At 33.0% G+C, this 19,564-nt stretch overlaps 1 protein-coding gene across 1 annotated transcript; it reads left to right on the top strand.

The window, feature by feature from the left end:
• Nucleotides 1-551: 551 nt before the first annotated feature.
• LOC149079945 (steroidogenic acute regulatory protein, mitochondrial-like) lies at nucleotides 552-19,043 on the top strand. Its single transcript, XM_089238843.1, has 7 exons — nucleotides 552-841; nucleotides 5,261-5,434; nucleotides 8,646-8,741; nucleotides 10,311-10,381; nucleotides 12,633-12,737; nucleotides 15,942-16,035; nucleotides 18,513-19,043. The coding sequence occupies exons 1-7, from the start codon at nucleotides 722-724 to the stop codon at nucleotides 18,600-18,602; spliced, it is 750 nt and encodes a 249-aa protein (XP_089094969.1). The 5' UTR covers nucleotides 552-721; the 3' UTR covers nucleotides 18,603-19,043.
• The last annotated feature ends 521 nt before the right edge of the window (nucleotides 19,044-19,564 follow it).

The raw sequence follows: 19,564 nt of genomic DNA, 5'->3' as shown, positions 1-19,564 counted from the left end.
GAAGCTGTTCATGTCAAGCCGAGATTCAGGAAAAATAAATAAATAAAAAGCATTGAGTATGAATATCTCCTAATAACTAATGGGTGGTAACATCGCAATGTAAGATATTACTGATTTATCGATGACTCCAAGATGAAGCTCTAGAATAAAATTTAGCGATAGTCCTCTTTTTGTAAGCAGTAATGTATGGTTATTGCCTTCAATGTGTAATATCACACATGACAAAGAGCAGCTCTGAATCTCTTATGATAATTGAGTTGAAGGTTAGAGATTGCTTATCATCGCATAAATTTTAGTTGGCTTGAAGTCATATTCGACCAGAAATTGTTTTTTGATTAGTACATAAACGTTGCACTGGCACGTTGCGGTAAGTTATCTTATTCAGTTACTCAATTGTTAATGAAAATCAGAAGTGAATGTGTATTAGTAATATTTTCTTCTCTCTGTCTCTCTTTTATAAAGTCATCTGTTAACGAGGGCAATTGCACCGAACAAAAACACAGGTGATAAATAATCTGATAATATGTGACGTTAAGTTAAAAACCTTCAGATATCAAAACACCAAACACACACACGCGCAGATTGCGTATGACACATTAGATTCAACGAATTCGATATTCGCATTGTTTCAGTCTATCAACATTACCATTTATTATTATTGTTGTTGTGACAAGTGCACTCGGATTTTTTGATGCGAAGTGTTTAGTGTAAACTACGTTAAATGCAAGGGAATATGTTTTTGAACAAGGTTCTTGACTGGGTGTTTTCTGTTTCTGGAAGTGATACGCCATACAAATGGAAATTCGACGCTATTCCGAAACGTGCTCGATTTCAGTCACAGGTAAGAAGGAAATAATTCTGTCGCATTAATGAATGTATAATTTGAATATTCAGTTCTAGTGTCACAACTTCTTGTAGTTGTTTCCAAAAGTATCAAAATTGGTGAAAAATGGCAAATATTGAACGCGTTCAAAAATATGAAAACAGTGGTCCTGTGATTTCGTATGGGGCCAGCTTCAGCCAACCAAATGTTCACGTAATCATCAATGACGTATGAAAAAACAACGTTTTTTATTTTTGAATTTTTGAAGAGCGCAAAATAATGCAAATCCTATTAGTTTTTGACCAAATTATTCGGTGAGCTATAAAAAAAACACATCATTAGCAATTTCATTGTCATAGTAAAGTATAATTGTACGTTATATTTCATTGCTTAATATCTGGTGCGACATAATGAATAGTGCGATAATTGCAGCTTCACAGCTGAAAAGTGACATTTTCTGAAAAAATAAGCAAGTAAAGTCCCAACTTTTCTGCATGTCGCTTCTAGTTGTTCCATTGTGTTAAATAAACATAGTAGCAGCAATATATCCGCGGTTCCGGAAATTCTTAGAAGTTCGTGCAAGAGTTTCAGCAAAAAAAAAAAAGAAAAAGAAATAAATGAGAACAAAAATCTCATCAATATGCAGAAACGGCACTCATCTATTCATCATAGAGCCAAAGAATAATAATTATAGCTCTTTTCCTATACATACCTCCCTTTTTCTGCACTATCCAAGTAAGTGAGAAGACATTCATGGCAAACTTCCATGGCTCGTTAAGGATCACATTTACAGAAAAGCAAGAGGAGGGAGGAGAAAAAACCTACATATTCGAGGCGAGATATTAAAAGACAATTACCAATATCTCAGGCACGTGGAAATGCAATGGGAGAACCGAAATAAAAGTTACTTCAAAACTTAATAATTTGTGCATAAAAATTACATCTTATGTGAAATACTATTTTTTCTATTATCATTTAATGTGGGAAATATATCAACACATATAACACATTATTTTTGTCACGAGTGAACATATTTAGTAATTATATAACCGTCAACTGTTTCAAACGTATAGTAAAGATTCAAAAATATCGAGAAGCAATCTACGGGCAATTAAGGGAATTAATTATTTTTAAAAGGGTATTGAGCCACCCAAAAATGTAAAAATATTTCAAAAAAGCAGGAAAACGTAAATGAAGAGAAACAATTTTGAATGAGCTGTATCATAAACGTGGTATATTACAGCACATATTAATTTTCTTTATCATTTTACCTATTATTTACGTAAAGTTTGTTTTAGAATACGGGCATTAAATATAAATATTTATAGACCTTTGTACACAAAAGTGAATATATTTTCATTACATAAAAATCAAACAAAGTTTGTTTTAAATTCAATTTGACAAATTGAATTTGCGCAGAGTATGCTTCAACGTAAATGATTTCTTTTCAGAGCATTAGCCAACTTTATAACTTTCAATGAATGGTTTCTTTCAAGGTTTCGTTTATCTCTTTCTCTTTCTTACCGAAGTGTTTGCTTAGAATTAAATCCAATAATACAAGTGTTGGCTCCGAAAGAAAAATTCAAGCCATCGGCAAATTGATTTAGAAATTTTCTTTACTCTCCGTTTTATTCCAAAAAAGCCACGAGCATTAAAAAGATTTGTGGAATTCTTTATAAAACTTTTTATTCATTTCGCATTCATTATATGTCTGATGAGATTAAAAATAAAAGTGGAATTCAAAATTTAAATGTACAGAACGTTCACCCTTCAGTTTTTTCTGTAACTTACTTGCTGTATAATACGATTTGAATCGAAAATATCGTATATGTACGACATATTTATTTTAAGATATCTACTAAATTATAAACAACGATACGTGCAGGGTCCTCTTATCAATCCATGATGATCTGTTATTGCAATAAAAATCAATTATGACAAAATTATACTGATTTCCATTGCACTGCTGCCCAGATGGCTCTGGATACAAAAATAATTGAAGGGTACAGGGGAAAAATCCCGTCATTGTATGAAAATTGATTTTGAGAAAAACGCCATTTAATGTTGCGAATCCATAGTAAAATATTCAATGGCACAACAAATATTCAACCCTACTTTGGAGTGCAATGATGGAGTTTCCAACGATAAAGGCGGAATATTCAGAATCTACACCTTAAAATCTAACAGATGACGACGTCCTCAGCTCATTTCCGACCAAAAATTCAATGGCAAGGCTCCCCCCCGTACTTATTATTATACTTGATTATTATTTAATTTTAAATATGTATTAAACTTTCTGAATATGCAAATTCTACAGCATTTCCCCCATGGAGGTTTTTACGATTTTAATTCAAGAGGTTTTTTTACCGATAAAAAATAAAATCGTGTACGATCAGAGCAGTATTAGTGCTTTATTGCTGTGAAGGGGACTAAGTCCATCGGTCAAAAGAAAAAGAACGGTGTGATCGAATAGGGAAAAGAATTTATATTCACTCAAAAATTACCAAAACAAAGTTCGGAGAAGGAAGTGTTTTAATGAATAGCAATAAAATTATATCATCATCAAAACAGGTATAATAAAACACACAAAACCTACTTCAACTAGGGGTCGTAGACAAGTATTGAATTAGGAGGGGTAATGGCCCTATCAATTGGCAAGAATTAACTGGCCATTGTTTCGACCGGCCATTGTCGGAGACCGGGACTAGTTGGAATATTTTTTAGTTTTTGGTTTTTCTATTTTTTCCTGTAATACAGCGAATGTGACCTATGCTCCTGATAGCGGTACTGTTTGGGTACAAATTAATGATTAAAAGATCATTCAAATTTGTATGCTCATTTCGCCAAATCTGTTCAAATCAAAAAATTGTTAAAACTATGCCAACTTACCCCAATGGAGTAAGGCAAGGTATGGATGTGGGGGGCAAGTTGGCACAACCTCTGGAGTAAGTTAGCATAGCATGAGATGGTTAATAGGATCTGAGGAATAAACGTAAGTTAGTAACTACAAAACTTTTATCTCAATACAAAAATGAAGAAAAAACTATGTGCATATTAAAGCACCTAATATTTTGAAGTAGAAAATGAATTTTAAGAAAAAAGTTGTAAAAATCAAAAAGTGCAAATTTAAACAAAAAAAAGTTTTTTATTAGGAATTCTTGGTATAAATTGTGAGGGAAAGAGTAGGCAGAGAAGAGCTAAAAATAAGTCCCACACAGGTAGAAATTTTGTCTCGAGTCGCCATTGACAGATTATGCTCCTGTTTCTGGTATTACGGTCCCATGCATGTTTTCTCAAGTTTTTTCATCTCTGTTGTCGAGGTATAGTTCAGAAAAGCGTGATGTCATGCGAATTTTTACTGTTGGAAATTTTAAAAACTTTTTGGAGCCTAACTAAAGTCTACGCTGCTGTCCCTTACAACCTGCTGCCCGGGTATACCGCATCCGTGGAACCTTCACTTAAGCTGCCCGTGGTTGGCAGAAATGACAGCTTTTTCACAACAGTGTTTGCAAATCAGGCTATATGTCCTTTGCTTGACCTAAGAAGTTTGAATATGATATGAATCTCAGAAAAATCACCAAAAAAAAAAAAAAGGCAAATACAAGGAAAATACAAAACTTCTTATGCATTTCGACACGCTATGGGTGTTGTCTACAGAGAATAAAAAATATCACGCTGACCAATGATCCCACTTGCATAGGTTACTAAATCTTAAATCTCGGTTGTTCAGCCGAAAGAAAAAATATACTTCCAAAAATAAAAAATATACTTCTCCTGTCCAAGTTTAACGTCGTAACCGGAATGAAGCTGAGTGTCTGCGTGTGTCTTCTATAACGCCCTGATTGGCTGTTTGAGAAATGAAGCTATCTCTGTTTGGTCTCTATTGGAATATTTTCTTACTATTTCTTACAATTACTGCTCGTAATGAACTTAAGCCATGGCGATGCGATAAGAAAAAATTAGTAAACGACAATAAATCAACACCACCGATTGCAGTGTCATGAGTTAAGTTCATTACGAGTAGGAATTGCAAAAAAATTCGAATAGACCAAACAGAACGCTCTTTTTCTCAAGCAGTCAATCAAGGCGTTATAGAAGACTTACACACAGACACTCAGCTTCATTCTGGTCACGACGTTTGACTTGGACAGACGTATATTTTTTCTTCCCGCTGAGTTAAGATTTGGTGACCAATGCAAGTGGGATCCTCGGCGAGTGTGATATTTTTTATCCTCTGCAGACAACACCCATAGCGTGTCGAAATGCATAAGGAGTTTTGTATTTTGGTTTTTTCGTTGGTGATTTTTCTGAGTATTATTAGGCAAAGTTTACCTACTCTTTCATATGATATAGATTGTCAAAAAGAAAAAAAAACAACTCATTCCATAGACATGAAAAACAAACTGAAAAAAATATCATTGTTTTTCCAAATTTCAGGTTGGAACATGTTCTTTGAAAGAGAAACAAAATTTTAAAAGAAGGTCAGAAGAATCTCTGCACGAGGCATTAGAAATTATCGCTTCAGATGGTTGGGAAGTTGAAAGAGAATGGCATGGTGGCACCATTTACTGCAAGAGACTTCCAAACTATGGTAAAACATACAAGTATGAGGTATGTTTCATCGCATTTTAGTCTCCATTGTGTACGTGTGTTTTTAGTTTCCGAACTATTACTGATTTGGAATTTTAAATTCCTCGTTCGATGCAGGGGATTCTATTTTAATATTGGTGATAGTCATGCTCATTTAAAACTCAATATGTCTGGTAAGCTATATGTAACTTTTCGCTCTCACCATTGTTAACTCATCGACTGTGTCCAAAATGAACCCTAGCTTAGCATCATAACGAGTGTGTCCATTACGAGTGCTAAAGACAACGAATAAATTCCAACGTTTGTTTATGCAAATGGGATGGGACTTACTTACATTTCCGACGATTCCCAATCCATGGGATGGATACTGTAATTTGCATTCATTTTGGGAATTTCAAAGATAGAATATGTAGCATGGAAATAAGCTTCAAGGAGCAATACATAGATTTTTCGATTTTTCTTTTTGAATTCTTGATTAAGCGTCTAATGCACATTCATGTTCTAAAACATGGGTTTCCAACTGGTGTTCCGCATAATCAAACACCACAGAACCCGGAGAGCCTTTCAAAGCCGAAAACTTTCTTGTTACTGATAGCCGCAAAACTGTTCTTTATTTTGAATTCTAACAAATTTATATTCAAATTCTAAAGTATTAAATTCTAAAAATTCTAAAAATAAATTATAAAAATTCTAATATATATTCAAATTCGAATAAATGAATTCTAATAAAATTAAAAACAAAATCCGATCACTTTTGAATATCTCAATAACTTAGAAACAGTAACATTAAAATTTTTCACATCGAATGTTTTAATGTTTTAACCAGAAGCTTAGCAGTTCATGAATGTCATTTTCCGTTTCATTAGGGAATTTAAAAACGATGCTTTTTTGAAAATTTTTTGTCCACTAGAGGTGAGGATGCTTAAATTACAGAATTTACGAGTACTTTACGGGACGCTCAGGGCCATCTAAACACACGAGTCCACCCGGGCACGGCACTGGGACCTCATTTGCGTAGGGGCATTCATGATAAGATCTAGCACAATGATTTATGACAATAAATATATAAATTAAAAGGTGGTGCGTAAGAGCTCTTTCATTTTTCTCTAGGGGTCTATGATGCTGTTCAGACGGCAGTAGGGACTCACTTTTTTTGGATAAATATTCAAAAATTTGTTTGAGATCTGTAGAACCGCCTCATTATCATCAAGGATCCTGCGGAACGGCCTTATAACTATCAAGGGTTCCGCGAGAAGTTTTACATTGGAAATCCTTGTTCTAAAAACTAATTGTGAAGCTTGTTACCTCAAGACAAACTAAATTTGTATAAAAATTGAATAGAGGAGTGTCAAAAAGACCGTAATCTATGCAGAAATATTAATATTCAAGACAGGCGCAAATCATAAAAACTTCAGTAGAATAAAACCTTCCTCACATGTAATTAACCCCTTTGTCAGATAAGTATGGCAGAAACTGTTACTGCGAGTTAGTTTCTTCGTCATCTCCAGAAGCAATGGCCAGAAGTTCTCAAATTTCTCGTGAAAATATTTTCTGTTTCTTCTCCGAAATTATTTTTCTGTTCTTCCAATCTTTTTAAACGAAATTGTATTTCGCTATTAGAAATTTACGGTTATTTCATGGTGGAGCTTTTAATATTATGTACTCGAAAATTTTTTTTTCGCTCAACAGAACATATTATTTCGCGGGAAAAGCAAGTATATTCGCTGTTATTCAAAACCAAGAGAGGGTGGAGGGGGGGGGGGAGGGTTTAGAAAAAAAAATTCCAATCGAAGAATTAATCAATATTAATTACGATAGCGCTCAAGAAAGCGATGCACGAACGCGCACTCAATTTGGATACGTGGTAACATATATTCCTGGCATAAAATCTGGTGGCATTCCGCTGCCACGGTTTCGGGAAAAGCGAGAAAGAAATCCAATTTTCGTTGAAAGTTTACGGATGATGCTGATGGCGGTTGATGCAACAAAAGGATAACTTCACGAAAAATTTTTATCGTCACCGTTGGTGCAATTTCAGTTCATTTTTCGCTCGAAGGAAACTTTGGTATAAGGATTGGTTATTATTCTTTGACGCTTCAGTTAACCCGTAATTTTCCTGACTCTGCGCTGTTCAAAAATATTTTTTTCTCTTCGAAATCACTGCTAATGGCAACGTCAAACTCACGGTGTGGTGAATCTTGGGTTACTTATAATTCAACAGGCTATAGGATGAACCATAATGTAACTACATTCCTGAATTGTTGCTTATTGGATTTTCTCCAGTCACATTTTTTTTTCCTGCTTTGTTAAAAACGTTTTGCACCAATTACTTCACATACCATTTTGTAACACCTAATATTTCTCGCTTTCGCGAGAGTCTTGTACGGTAAAAAGTCCGTTATATATATAACGAGTACGGCCTATAACAAGAATCTCGCAATAACGAGTAATTCGCAAGTGATTCGCAAGAGCTAATGTTAAAGATACGAAAACATTGCATCATTTTTGAATGAAAATTAGAACACATTCGCTATAACGACAACAGAAATTCTCGAAAACCCCGTTTTCCTTTCTCTTTCTTCAAAAATTATACGTGAAATGGACCGGAAAGAGTGACATTTTTTAAAATCTATTCACCTTATTCATAGATGTTTATAAACGGGGCATGACAGTACCTCTTCAAGAAGGCCACATACTCTATCTTATCTGTTATCATCTTGTTATTTATATAGGAGGTAGCAAAAAATGTCGTTTTATCTGTAGATGTGTAGGTTGGGGAGGTGGGCATGACCTCTGGTTTTAACATCGTTGTTATTTTCTTTGGAAAATCCTCCCACCCCTCCCTCTCTCTCCTTTTTTGGAATCTTCCAAAGCTTGGACACAGGGGGCAGACCATAATCATTTTCTCTACCTTAAATGTTATTGCACGCTTTTATACTATAACGAATAGACCAGTCACATTAACTGCTGCGTTCATTAAAGAGCAAATTTTCTTATACAAACAGAATTGTGTATATGCATATGAAACTAACTCTAGATGCATGTTTCAGCAAAGGTAGTTCGAAATAGAAGTTAAAAGAAAGGTAGTTTGTGTGTTCTTTTCCCAATTTATATGTTTCTACAGCGCAAAAAAACTGAAATTCGTTTATAACGAAAGTACGTTTTAACGACAATTTCCCCTCTGACTGTGAACTGTCATTACAACAGACTTTTACTGCATTTTGTATTTCAGGGAATGGTGAACATGTCACCCCAGACATTAAATAGCAAGCTGTTTGAAAATTTCGAGGAAAGTCCTACGTGGAACTGTACAGTTGTTGAAGCTAAGGTAGGAAAAACAGTATATCGAATAATCCATGCTGTTTTAATATTAAAAAACTTAAAACCATTAAAATTGAAAAATGATTTTTTTTTCGGTGGTTTTTGTGTAAAATTTTTTAGTATAATTTAAGCTCAATAACATAAACGAAAAATAGGCTTTTAACGAAAGATCGGAAAGTAAATAAGAGAAATATATTTGTGTAGGAAAAGCCACAGAATTCATTGGTATTTTTCTTAGGAAAACATTCCCGTTCTCTAGTGTGAGTGACATTTTAATGCGTGTTCCCATTCTAACGATTAATGAGGTAAGAACAGCCCTTGATTTTCTCTTTATTTATTTCTATTTTTTTTTTGTTTACCATACCCCTTTTTTTTTCGGTACACTAAGTATATTTATCGTGTTTCTGTCCTTTTTTTGTGTATCGATTTTTTTTGTATCGAGCGGGTTTTTTTTTTGTTTTCCTTAAGGCCAGTAGTCCATCTTGAAGTTCATTTGTATCGTCACACTCCGAATAAAATTTATGGTTTGAGTAAACCATCTTTCTCTCGAAGAAAAAGGAAATCGGTTCACCTGAAAGATCAAGGACACGTGTTTTTTGTTTTTGTTTTGTTTTTGTATTGATACTAACATTCAACAATATATCATTGTGTTTTTTGATCAGTTTAATCTTTGCTTTCCAAAAACTTGTACAAATTCCAAAAAAAAAAAAAAAAAATCTCCATAGAGAATAAAGGTCAAAATGAAGATCAATCGTCGGGGATGCAATTGTATTTCAGTATAAAAACCCACTCGCATTGTTGTTTTTGTTTTTTAATGAACATTGGAAAAGTTGTATATTTAATGAAAAATTTGGGAATGAAATACACAGAATCAGGTCAAAGTAAAGTATTTTTAAAGAAGAAATAAATTTATTTCAATAATATTATTTGCTTCTCAATAAGCCTAGATGTATGTGAAATTCTGTTCGAAATCAGCTATAAACTGTAGTCCCGGTTCAATTTGATAAATCTCTTCGTATGCAGTAAATTAAAAATTATTTTTGCTGCAAATATAGTATAAAAAATTTTTGCAACAATATATGCATCAGCAGGGCAGAAACCAGATGCTTGTTCAGCGTGGATAAGCGTGCATTTTGGTGTCCATCTGATATACTGAATGAGTATTTGAATAACAACAATTTTGGACACAAGACCCAACCGGAATCCCCTTCCTAGTAGTGGCTCCAAGAATTGAAAATAACCAGCAGATTTCTTACATTTACACTCAGCTAGATTGCTGCTAAATCATGATTCATTTTCAACAGTAAAAGAGAAAAATTACTTGATCTCTTATCCTGTGATTCAAAAATAAATCGGATCGGACCAATATCCAGTTATATTGTTATATAGTGGAGGAGATAACTATAAATATTCAATATCTTTATAAACATTTTGCCCTTTGCTATTGTATGCCCATGTGGCGTATTAATACCATGACCTATAGTTCTCATTCCTAAGTAAAATCAGTTTTTATATTTTATGCTGATAATGCACTTATTAATATGAGACATAATTCATACATTTCTTCGTCGTTTAGATTCTGCAGAACATTGAGGAAAACTTGAACATCGGTAGGTTCGTGGTACGAAGTCCATTCTGTTCTAGTAGGTAAGAAAGCAAGTTTATATTCGTCATGTATCTTTCTTATTTGATTGATGTTTACCTCGTAATTCCGATACTTTAACAAACCATGCGGTGCCGTCTCAACGCATGGGCCCCCCCCCGGGCACGGCCTTTGGGGGGGGGGGGGGACTAAAGTGCAGAGGGGGACCTCGTGAAAATGAGATCTAGTTAAAATTTTCGAGAGCAAACATGCAAATTGGTAACCAATTAGAGGCTTCTGAAAAATCACTTTGTCCGGGGGCCCATAATGCTCTTAAGACCATCCTGGAAGTATGACTTAGTATCCGTGCACTTGGTTTACGTTAGAAAAAGTTTTATTACATTATTTATTGCAGAGAATACTGTATTATGAAATGATCATATCCAAAAATCCCCCCCCCCCATATTCAAAAACTTTCGATCTCATTCACCAAGTTTCCACTTTTTATTTGGTTTATGGGTTTGATGTGTACGCAGCAACCTCACTTCATTCTATATTTCAGAATAATTTCACTCTTATTTTATCAAATAGTTATATAAAAACACTGTTGTGTAAGTAATCCACTTTTTTTGCAATATGTGCTATGTGTGATGCGATAAATATCAGCAGGAAAAAATTGGTAGATGTCGACACGATACAAAAATCGAAAAATGAACTTTGGTTTCCACATAGAACTATACATAAGATTTAAATTTAAAAAGACTTTTCACTTTCTGACTTGGCTATATACGAGGAAATTGGAGAGTTAGGAAAGGTTCTCAGATGCCAGAGCGAATCGCTTCGAATTTCGTCTATCGTATACAGGTGCGCTCGAATAATACATACTGATCACCCACATCCAGAAAGATCGATGTCTGGGACTGACACTGAAAAGGCGGCCCATCCGATGCGGTGACTAGACTTGCAATAGAGCAGTAACTTGAAAACTTTTGAACGCACACCTAAAGTGTGGATTGAGACTTTGTTTAGAATAGCTCGTAGTTCGTACTTTGACTCTTCTTTTGAGAAAATCTTTAAACTAAATCCTAAAATAATAACGGATGCAAAATCTCAATAAAAATGCTTGTTGTTCACGTTTTATTAAATGAAATATTGCTATGTTACTATCCGTAAAGTTTTTTTTGTTACATTTAAATGTTAAAAAACTAAAACTTAACGGGCATTCATTTGCCTAATGCAGTGGTTCTTAACCTCTTTTCCATCCCTCCAATGCAATACCATTCACCTTTCCCAAACCTCCTTTAATAACACTGTGCTCAACACTGATTTTGTTCTCAAAGATATTTCAGTGAATTTAGGTTGATTTGAAGGCACTAAATCCAAATCTAATATTAGTTTCGTCAGATTGGCTCTAGTTTTTGAGATAACGTAAGAATTAAATGTCATTAGTAATACAAATTACATTGAAATAGTGAACAATATGCATTATTTCAAAAATTAGAGCCAATTCCGCAAAAGTAACACCAGTTTCCTAATCAAAAACCCCAAAGTACCTTAAACAGGTGAAACTTCCTTGAGAACACGAATTTTTTTTTTTGTTGAACAGTGTGCAATGTGTTTCTTATTAATGAATAGGAAACACATTAAATTAATTACATAAATTATCCATCAACTTACCTTTGTAAAGTCATGTAAATATTATTAAATTGTCTTTTTGCTATGGTTGACAGACAGCTTTGAATTTTTTTGAAAATTAATTTAAAAGCTAAACAAAAAACTAAAAAGAAAATTCCGAAATTTCATAGAAAAAAAGATACAGTGAATGATTTTTCATTTGTTAATTCCAGCTGAACAATTATATGCATATGTTGTTCGGCACTTGATTAAATTTTTTGACATTTTTCTTCAGACATTCTTACAGAAGAATCAAATCAAAGCGCAGAATGTTAATAATACGAGGTATGCACTAAAACAAACCGTAAAATATTTTGAATATCAATGGTGTTTTTCGTCAATCGAAATGGATAAGTACGATCACTAAGCGAAAAATAAACTTTTCGCATAACACATTTGTGAAAGCTGACGCTAAGCAATAAGTTGTTAAAATGTCGGTATAATTCTTATTTAAAAAAAAAAAAAAGGATAATTTTAATTTTTCGCATCATTTCAATTTTCCTGAAAAATCCGTCAACAAGTTACAGTTTTTTTTCCATTTCACAGCCCCAAAAATGCTTTGCCGCACCCCCAGTTAAGAACCACTGGTCCAATGTAAGAGACGTAATTACTCCGAAGTTTAATAAAAGTCATGTTTTACAGAGACTTTATCAGTTTGAGGACTTGGAAAAAACTGGATGATACTTTTATCCACACCTCATTTTCTGTAGATTATCCTCATGCTCCAGAAACAAGCCAGTTTATCAGGTAAGCCCCTTTCACGAAAAATTATGTTTTAACAAAATACATACATGTACAACATAGATACTAAAATGTTATTTTGGTTTTGTATAACTAGAGTCTTTCTCTGATTTATCATTTACCCGTTATGAATGCTAAAGAGTAGAATGGAAATATAGAATATAAAACAACTGAGCGCACACGAAAGGTCATTTTGGCATAAATACCAAACACAAGCTCTTATGCTTAATTGGCACTGTTCCTGGTGTTAACTCAACTAATGATGGAATCCTGATTGATAATGATGCACTTAACAGTAAAAATGGTCAAATAATTGTCGGACATTAGCAACTAGAAGAATGATGTTATTGAAGACATTTTTTTCTCAAGTCATTGCATAAGCTTTTTCAACCCCAGTGGTGTTTTTTCTATTTAAATTTCATATTTTTGGAAGACTGGAACATCATAAATTCAAAATAATTATCTATTCAGTATAAACATCGTGGATAAAGATTCATTGTTCCATGTCAAGTTTCTAATGAATTTTTAAACATTCATAAAGATAAATATGAGGAAATTTAGTGCACATAACTTGTTGTTTTATAACTTATTTCTTTGCGACATGATTAATTGAACTTTGCCTTACCAAAGTTTTTTCAACCGTTTTTTTCCTTTCTTTGCCTTTTATTTAAGAAACTCCTAAAATGAGAAAATTTGTTTGAAACAATTTCTAGCTCTTTTTTTGCGATAAAACTTTATTTCCGAGTTTTTTTTTCATGAGATAATAAAGAAAAAATGAAAGTATATTACTGAAACTACAAGTTTATGACTTGAGAAAAAAAATTCACAAGCGAAATTTATTCAACGAATTTTTTTTGCTATTGTTGTCGTTCAATAATGTTCATACTCTTGGGCCACTAATTTTGAAGAAAAATTCTTCTTTTAATGAAATTACGCAATGAAATTATTTAAAAAATTCTAGAGGGTTTATATGGTCATTCATCACCATGGAATGTTAAAAAAGTTCTGTTCATGTTAATCATGATTTTCCAATTAGTTTTCTGCATGACTGTATAGATTACATGTAACTAAGGATGATAAAGTTTATGAATATCCATTGTTCTCGTTTTGAATAACCAGTTTGCTAGAAGTCAAACCAATTAACTAATTACATTACGTTATTGCGAGATCATGAATAATAATAATAATAATAAATGAATTGGGTATCCGTGCTTTGCAGTGATTTTAAACAGTGAAATAGCATCATCAAATGTGGATGTGCTTTGAATGTTTATTTCAGCTACATCTATACACAATGCAACAATACGTATGCAACTATTTATCCAAATAAACCAAACCTCGGCTAACAAAGATAATTCGTTCCAGAATCACGTTCGTTAGCCGAAACACGATTTCTCATGTTTCTATGTAAATTCATTGAAGGTATCCGACTACGTTCGAGAGCATTTTTCTATAAAATGGTTCTGGAGTGAACTTTAATGACAATTTTTGGTAGAAAATGTCGTAAAATGGTGAAAACAATAATAAAAATTGGACTATCTGCGTCCTTTTCTCTGAAAAGTCATTTTAATGCCAAATTTTAAGCAAAATTCATGTAATATTCCAAATACGACTGCAAAAAACTTCTATGAATGAAATGTTTCGTTATTTTCACAGTACATAGTAATGGTACAGGTTATGAACTAAAATTTAAAGAATTGTATTATATGCTCATAAGTCACACTCAAATATGTTAATGTATGTGTGAATTTTCTGAAATTTCATCCTACATATCGTCTATAAAAACACTAATTATACAAATATATGTGATAGCCTTTAGGTTTTAGTTCATAACCACAAAAATATATGGCAAAATAATATATCATAATTTTGTAATGATACAATGAATAAAGTTACAGAAATCGTGTTTCAACTCAAGTAAAATGTCAAAAATAGCATTCTGCGTAAAGCGCGTTCAAAGTTTTCATTCACGGATTCCCTTGTATTAAAAAACGCAACCCAAAAGCAACACTTCGATCCTAAGCATGATATAAACAAAACAAGGCCTATTTTGAAATCACAAGGAACAGGGCTTTCATAAAAAATGAAAAAATATAAATCGATATTTTACTTCAAAATGACATTTTCAACGTAGTCGGATACCTTAATTCATTACAGGTACTGCCCAAAATTTGAAGATAAGTTTTTAAAAAACACCAAGTAGCGCTATAAAAAAGATAAAAACTGGCAGATGTATAAAATGAACAGTTTTAAACTTGGATAAATGAGAATTTACAGGATGATGAGATAGTAAAGATCTTTTTATTTTACACTATGTGTGCAACTTATTAACCCTTCTACTAATAAAGAATCATTTATTTTTCACACAAAATCATAGACATAAACTAGTATCTGGCCATGGGCCTGAGCTCCTCTAACTTTTGCCACTGTCTTCATAGAAACAATAGAAATATATATTTCGAGCCCCCCACCCAATATTTTTGAGCCCTCGGAATATTTCTAATAACTTTACTCCTATAGACATATTCCAGCCGAGTTTGTAGGTAATCCATTTGTGTTTTGGTTAGTTCTATTCCGTACATGCAGATGGGCAGTATAGGCTCGTAGAATGTCCAGACTGTTCATTTTGAAGCTGGGAGTCTTACACTAAAAGAACTCGTGCTTTGCATAAATAGGCTCCTTTTTAATGCATTTTCTATTAGCTGAATCTTTCATTTTACATGAAACGGTACAAAAAGTTTCAGAAATAGAAGTGGAGGTACATCTAGAAAAAAATTCCGAGGTGGACGTGAGTTAAAATCAGGCTTGATCGACAGTAATTCGCTGATGATGATCGGCGCTGAAATGCAACTCGCGAGGTGGTTGTTTTATGTTAGCTCGTGCATCCATATCAATGAAAATATCCGTTAGCAGAATCCATATTCGTTATCAGAAAAATCCTAAAAAAATTTTCGTCAGCTGAAAAATTTGCAAGCCGAGGTATCACTGTATTGGTGTGAGGTATTTGTATATATATTTGTGACGTATGTAATTTAACAGCCCCAACTCGATACGTTTCGTTTGTTACATAATTAAATATCTCGGTTTCAACACACCAACTATTTGTCAAAAATAAAATAATAAGCTCAAGTATGGTGACTAATACCCGTGTGTGGAATTTCATATTAGCACGTTTATATATAGCTAAGCTTTTGATTTGTATTGTTACAGAGGTGAACAAGGATTTTGTACATACGTTATGAAACCTGTTGACGGAGAACCAGAAAAAACCAAATTGATATGGTTGATGCAGGTACATTTGAAGGTATGTAGATGTTTTTGAAACTAAATTTAGTTTTTCAATCTCAAAGTGTGAGAAATATTCAAAAAACTGAATAAATTTCCCACATTTTTTTTCTTTTGTATGGTCAGCTAACGTATACTGAATCATGCCAGAAATGTTTAGCCATACAGGGTATTTTTTCATATATTTATTCTATTATGGAAGAAGTACCCAAATAATGTAATTGGTGTTTCACAAAAATTTTCAAAAAGAATATCATTTCTGCGATTGATTTTAAGATCAATATAAAATATAAACAAATAAAAGCGAAAAATGAAAATTAGACTGCGATAGTGGCGTAAAATTAAATTTAAGGTAAATATAAAAACTTAAACCCCTAACGTAAATATCTTTTTTTCGTACATCTCCCAATCAAAAAAATAAAATTCAATTGTAAAATTTATGCCTCTTTCTATTATAACCCGTAACAATTGAATGAAAATCGATGATTGAGATTCTTGATTGTTGTCATTTTTTTCGTGCTAAAACAACTTACGGCAAAAACCAAGGACTGCACTTAACGATAACTCGACAAATTCTCATTTAGTTGTTCGGGATGAATCCCTAATTAATAGAAAAAGCGCAAATTCTACTAATTGACGTTTTCTCGATTGGAGGGGGGGGGGAGTGGTGTGAAATATTTTCTCCAATTAACTATTTTACGGATGTATAACTGTTACAGCTGAAGTTCCCTTTTTTTACTGACACTTTTTTTCATAGTTTATGTCAATGTCATCGTACCATAAGTATTAATGATGTTTCTTAATTTTTAGTGCAGCTTAAACTGGAGGAGGAGTTGAATTAGTAACAATTGAATTCAAATGTACCAAATCAGTGTTTCCTAAGTGGGGGGGGGGCGATAATGGTTACTCCATCTGTAACTATTATCTGTAAGATACTACGGGATCCTCCGGGATGAGAAAAAAATTCTGAAGAGGGCAATGAGAAAAAAAGGCTTGGAAAACTAACTATGTAGGGGAAACTGTTATACCTTGACCATAGTAAACCTTTGAAACACTTGAAATAGTTTCGATAGTATTGATTTCTAGCTCATGTTTTTATAGTTCAAGAAATTAGAAACACATAACCTAACGACTGAACGGGGTTTCAGTTCTTTGTCTATGGCACTGACAGAGATTTTGCAAGTAGGTACACATAAAGAGTAAAAATATTGTGTTCTTGTTTTTGCTGTGTTTCTCCTCAACATTTCAAGTTTAGTGATTTATACTTAGTAATTATAATCCACGCATTCTCCTGATAAATCGTACTAAGTGCTCAATCATACCAATCATCATGGAAAAAAGTTAATATTTTTCAGAAATAATAGAGTATCGTGTACCTTGGAACAGTGTAAAATTTGAAATGTTTCTAGTTTACCTTGGAATACTCAACTTACACTAATTTTTAATACTTTTTTTTTAATACAATTTATATTTCAAATTTTAGTTCTATATTTTTTCCTATAAAAACTTCAGCTACATCCGTTTCGCCTTTTCCATTCTCACCTCGGTTTATCTTCTAGTCAAATTTGTTGGAAAAACATAGTTTACACAATGTGGGATATGCGTCAAACAAAAGCTTTTACAAAATTATTTTCCTTAGGAGGAGACGTGAGAAAATATTTTATTATTTTGTTGACACATCACGGATATTGTATCTCTAATGGAACCACCTAGCATCAAAGGAACTGACGGAACTATACCTTTAGAAACATAATTTTCTTTTCTACAAGTATAAAGAATAATTATGCATTTCACCTACATAAATACGTTCCCACCTCAATTATTGTTACTCTTGTTTATATATATTAATAATCATATTTGTGTCATTATTTTGTTATTTTATATTTGAATATATGGTTTATATTGAAAAAATACTTATTATATTATTTTTTCTGCAACATTTGTATTTTTTTATCTTTGTAATTTAACCCTGCTCAAGGTACAAGACCACCTTTTGTACTTTGGGACATTTTTGCTTTTTCAAAAATTCATATTTCATAATTACAGTAAGGAAAAATGGTAATTTATATGATGCGCCATACAGTTACTACTTCACCAAACACCAACTCTGGCCATGTCGCTAAATTGCAATCTACTGCCATTAATGAGATGGAAATGAAGGCGATGTCAATTGATGGTCCCCTCAAGTTCGTTAGGGAAAATATCTTTCCTACATCCTCCCTCGCGTACGAACCCCCTCGGGTTCTAACCCAGGACCGTGACAGCAACCTTCACGGAGGTAGACGAGCATCTTACCACCACGCCTCTCAGGCCATACAGCTACTGAAAATTTGAATTTAGTGAAACTTTACGGAAAAAATTGACATAAAAAATATTTCGAAAAATAGTCTCTCCTAATAAATGAATTTTTATATTCTTTTCATACAGAACCAACAAATATGTTTAATTTTATTTGATATTTATTTATTTGAAATAATTTTTATTAATTTTTTTTAGGGATGGCTTCCACAATACGCTATTGACCGAACATTGTGGTTGGGTGTAACTGATCACATAAATTCTATTAGAAAATTAGAGAACAAGTAGGCAGTAGAAGGAGTTGAAAACAGTTGAGCTGCAGGTACGAATCAACTTAACTCAGAACTGCATCCAAGTTGGTATTAGCAGATTCATACGACTTCATTCGTTGCCGGATGATCTTGCTGTTACTGGGTAGGACATCTTTTATCGATTACATATTGGCAACACTTCAAAAAAAAAAGACATCACTGTGCAGATACATGCTATTTTCTTGAAGAGTTGTTGTTTTTGTGAAGAGCTCGAGGACTGCCGTTTTCCACTCATTTTGGTATCACTTTAAAACATCATCGAAAGTGAAATAATAAATTTATGAATGTAACTGCGAATTTAGTGTATATTCAGCTCCGAAAAGCATCATATTTGTTTTAAATGTATTGTATAGAATAAGTATTTATTGTGTATAATAAAATGACTTACGCCGATTAAAGACGCAAAATCACACATCACACATGTTTTATTTTTTGAATCATACATTCAACATTTTTTTTGTCAATTTTAAATACACATGTACGCAGCAAAATTACAAACTCGTGTGTATACAGTTTGTTTTGATAAATCAATTTAGTTTTCTCAAGAAAAACAAGCTGCGATCGTTCAAGTTTGATAAAATCACATTGTTTGGCTTCACATCAATATTCTTCATGGTTTATTTCTATAAACAACACAATTAATATATTTCGTGGCATCCCTTTACTCAAAAAAATGCGTGCTATCAAAAACATGCTTCCAAAACGTTTGTCAACTTTATGAGGAATTCAAACACAGTTATGTTTCATCTCAAATTTCTCTTGACATTTAATTATAATACATATAATATCTGTATATGCAATTGAATCGCAGGAACTTTCCACTTTGGCATCTTGATGTACTGATGAAACGTGGTATAAAACTGATTCGTTTTATACCAAAAACATCCGTTGATAACGTTGTGAATTTCAAGCGAGTAAGTTAACCCTTTCACATAGGGA

The sequence above is a fragment of the Pholcus phalangioides genome, unplaced genomic scaffold (assembly GCF_987345545.1).
Source record: "Pholcus phalangioides strain wild (caught in Gottingen) unplaced genomic scaffold, Ppha-v1.0 ptg000011l_1, whole genome shotgun sequence".
In the NCBI taxonomy this organism is placed as follows: Eukaryota; Metazoa; Arthropoda; class Arachnida; order Araneae; family Pholcidae; genus Pholcus; species Pholcus phalangioides.
Note: the sequence above shows the minus strand (reverse complement) of the source record. Positions and strands in the feature narration are given on the sequence as shown.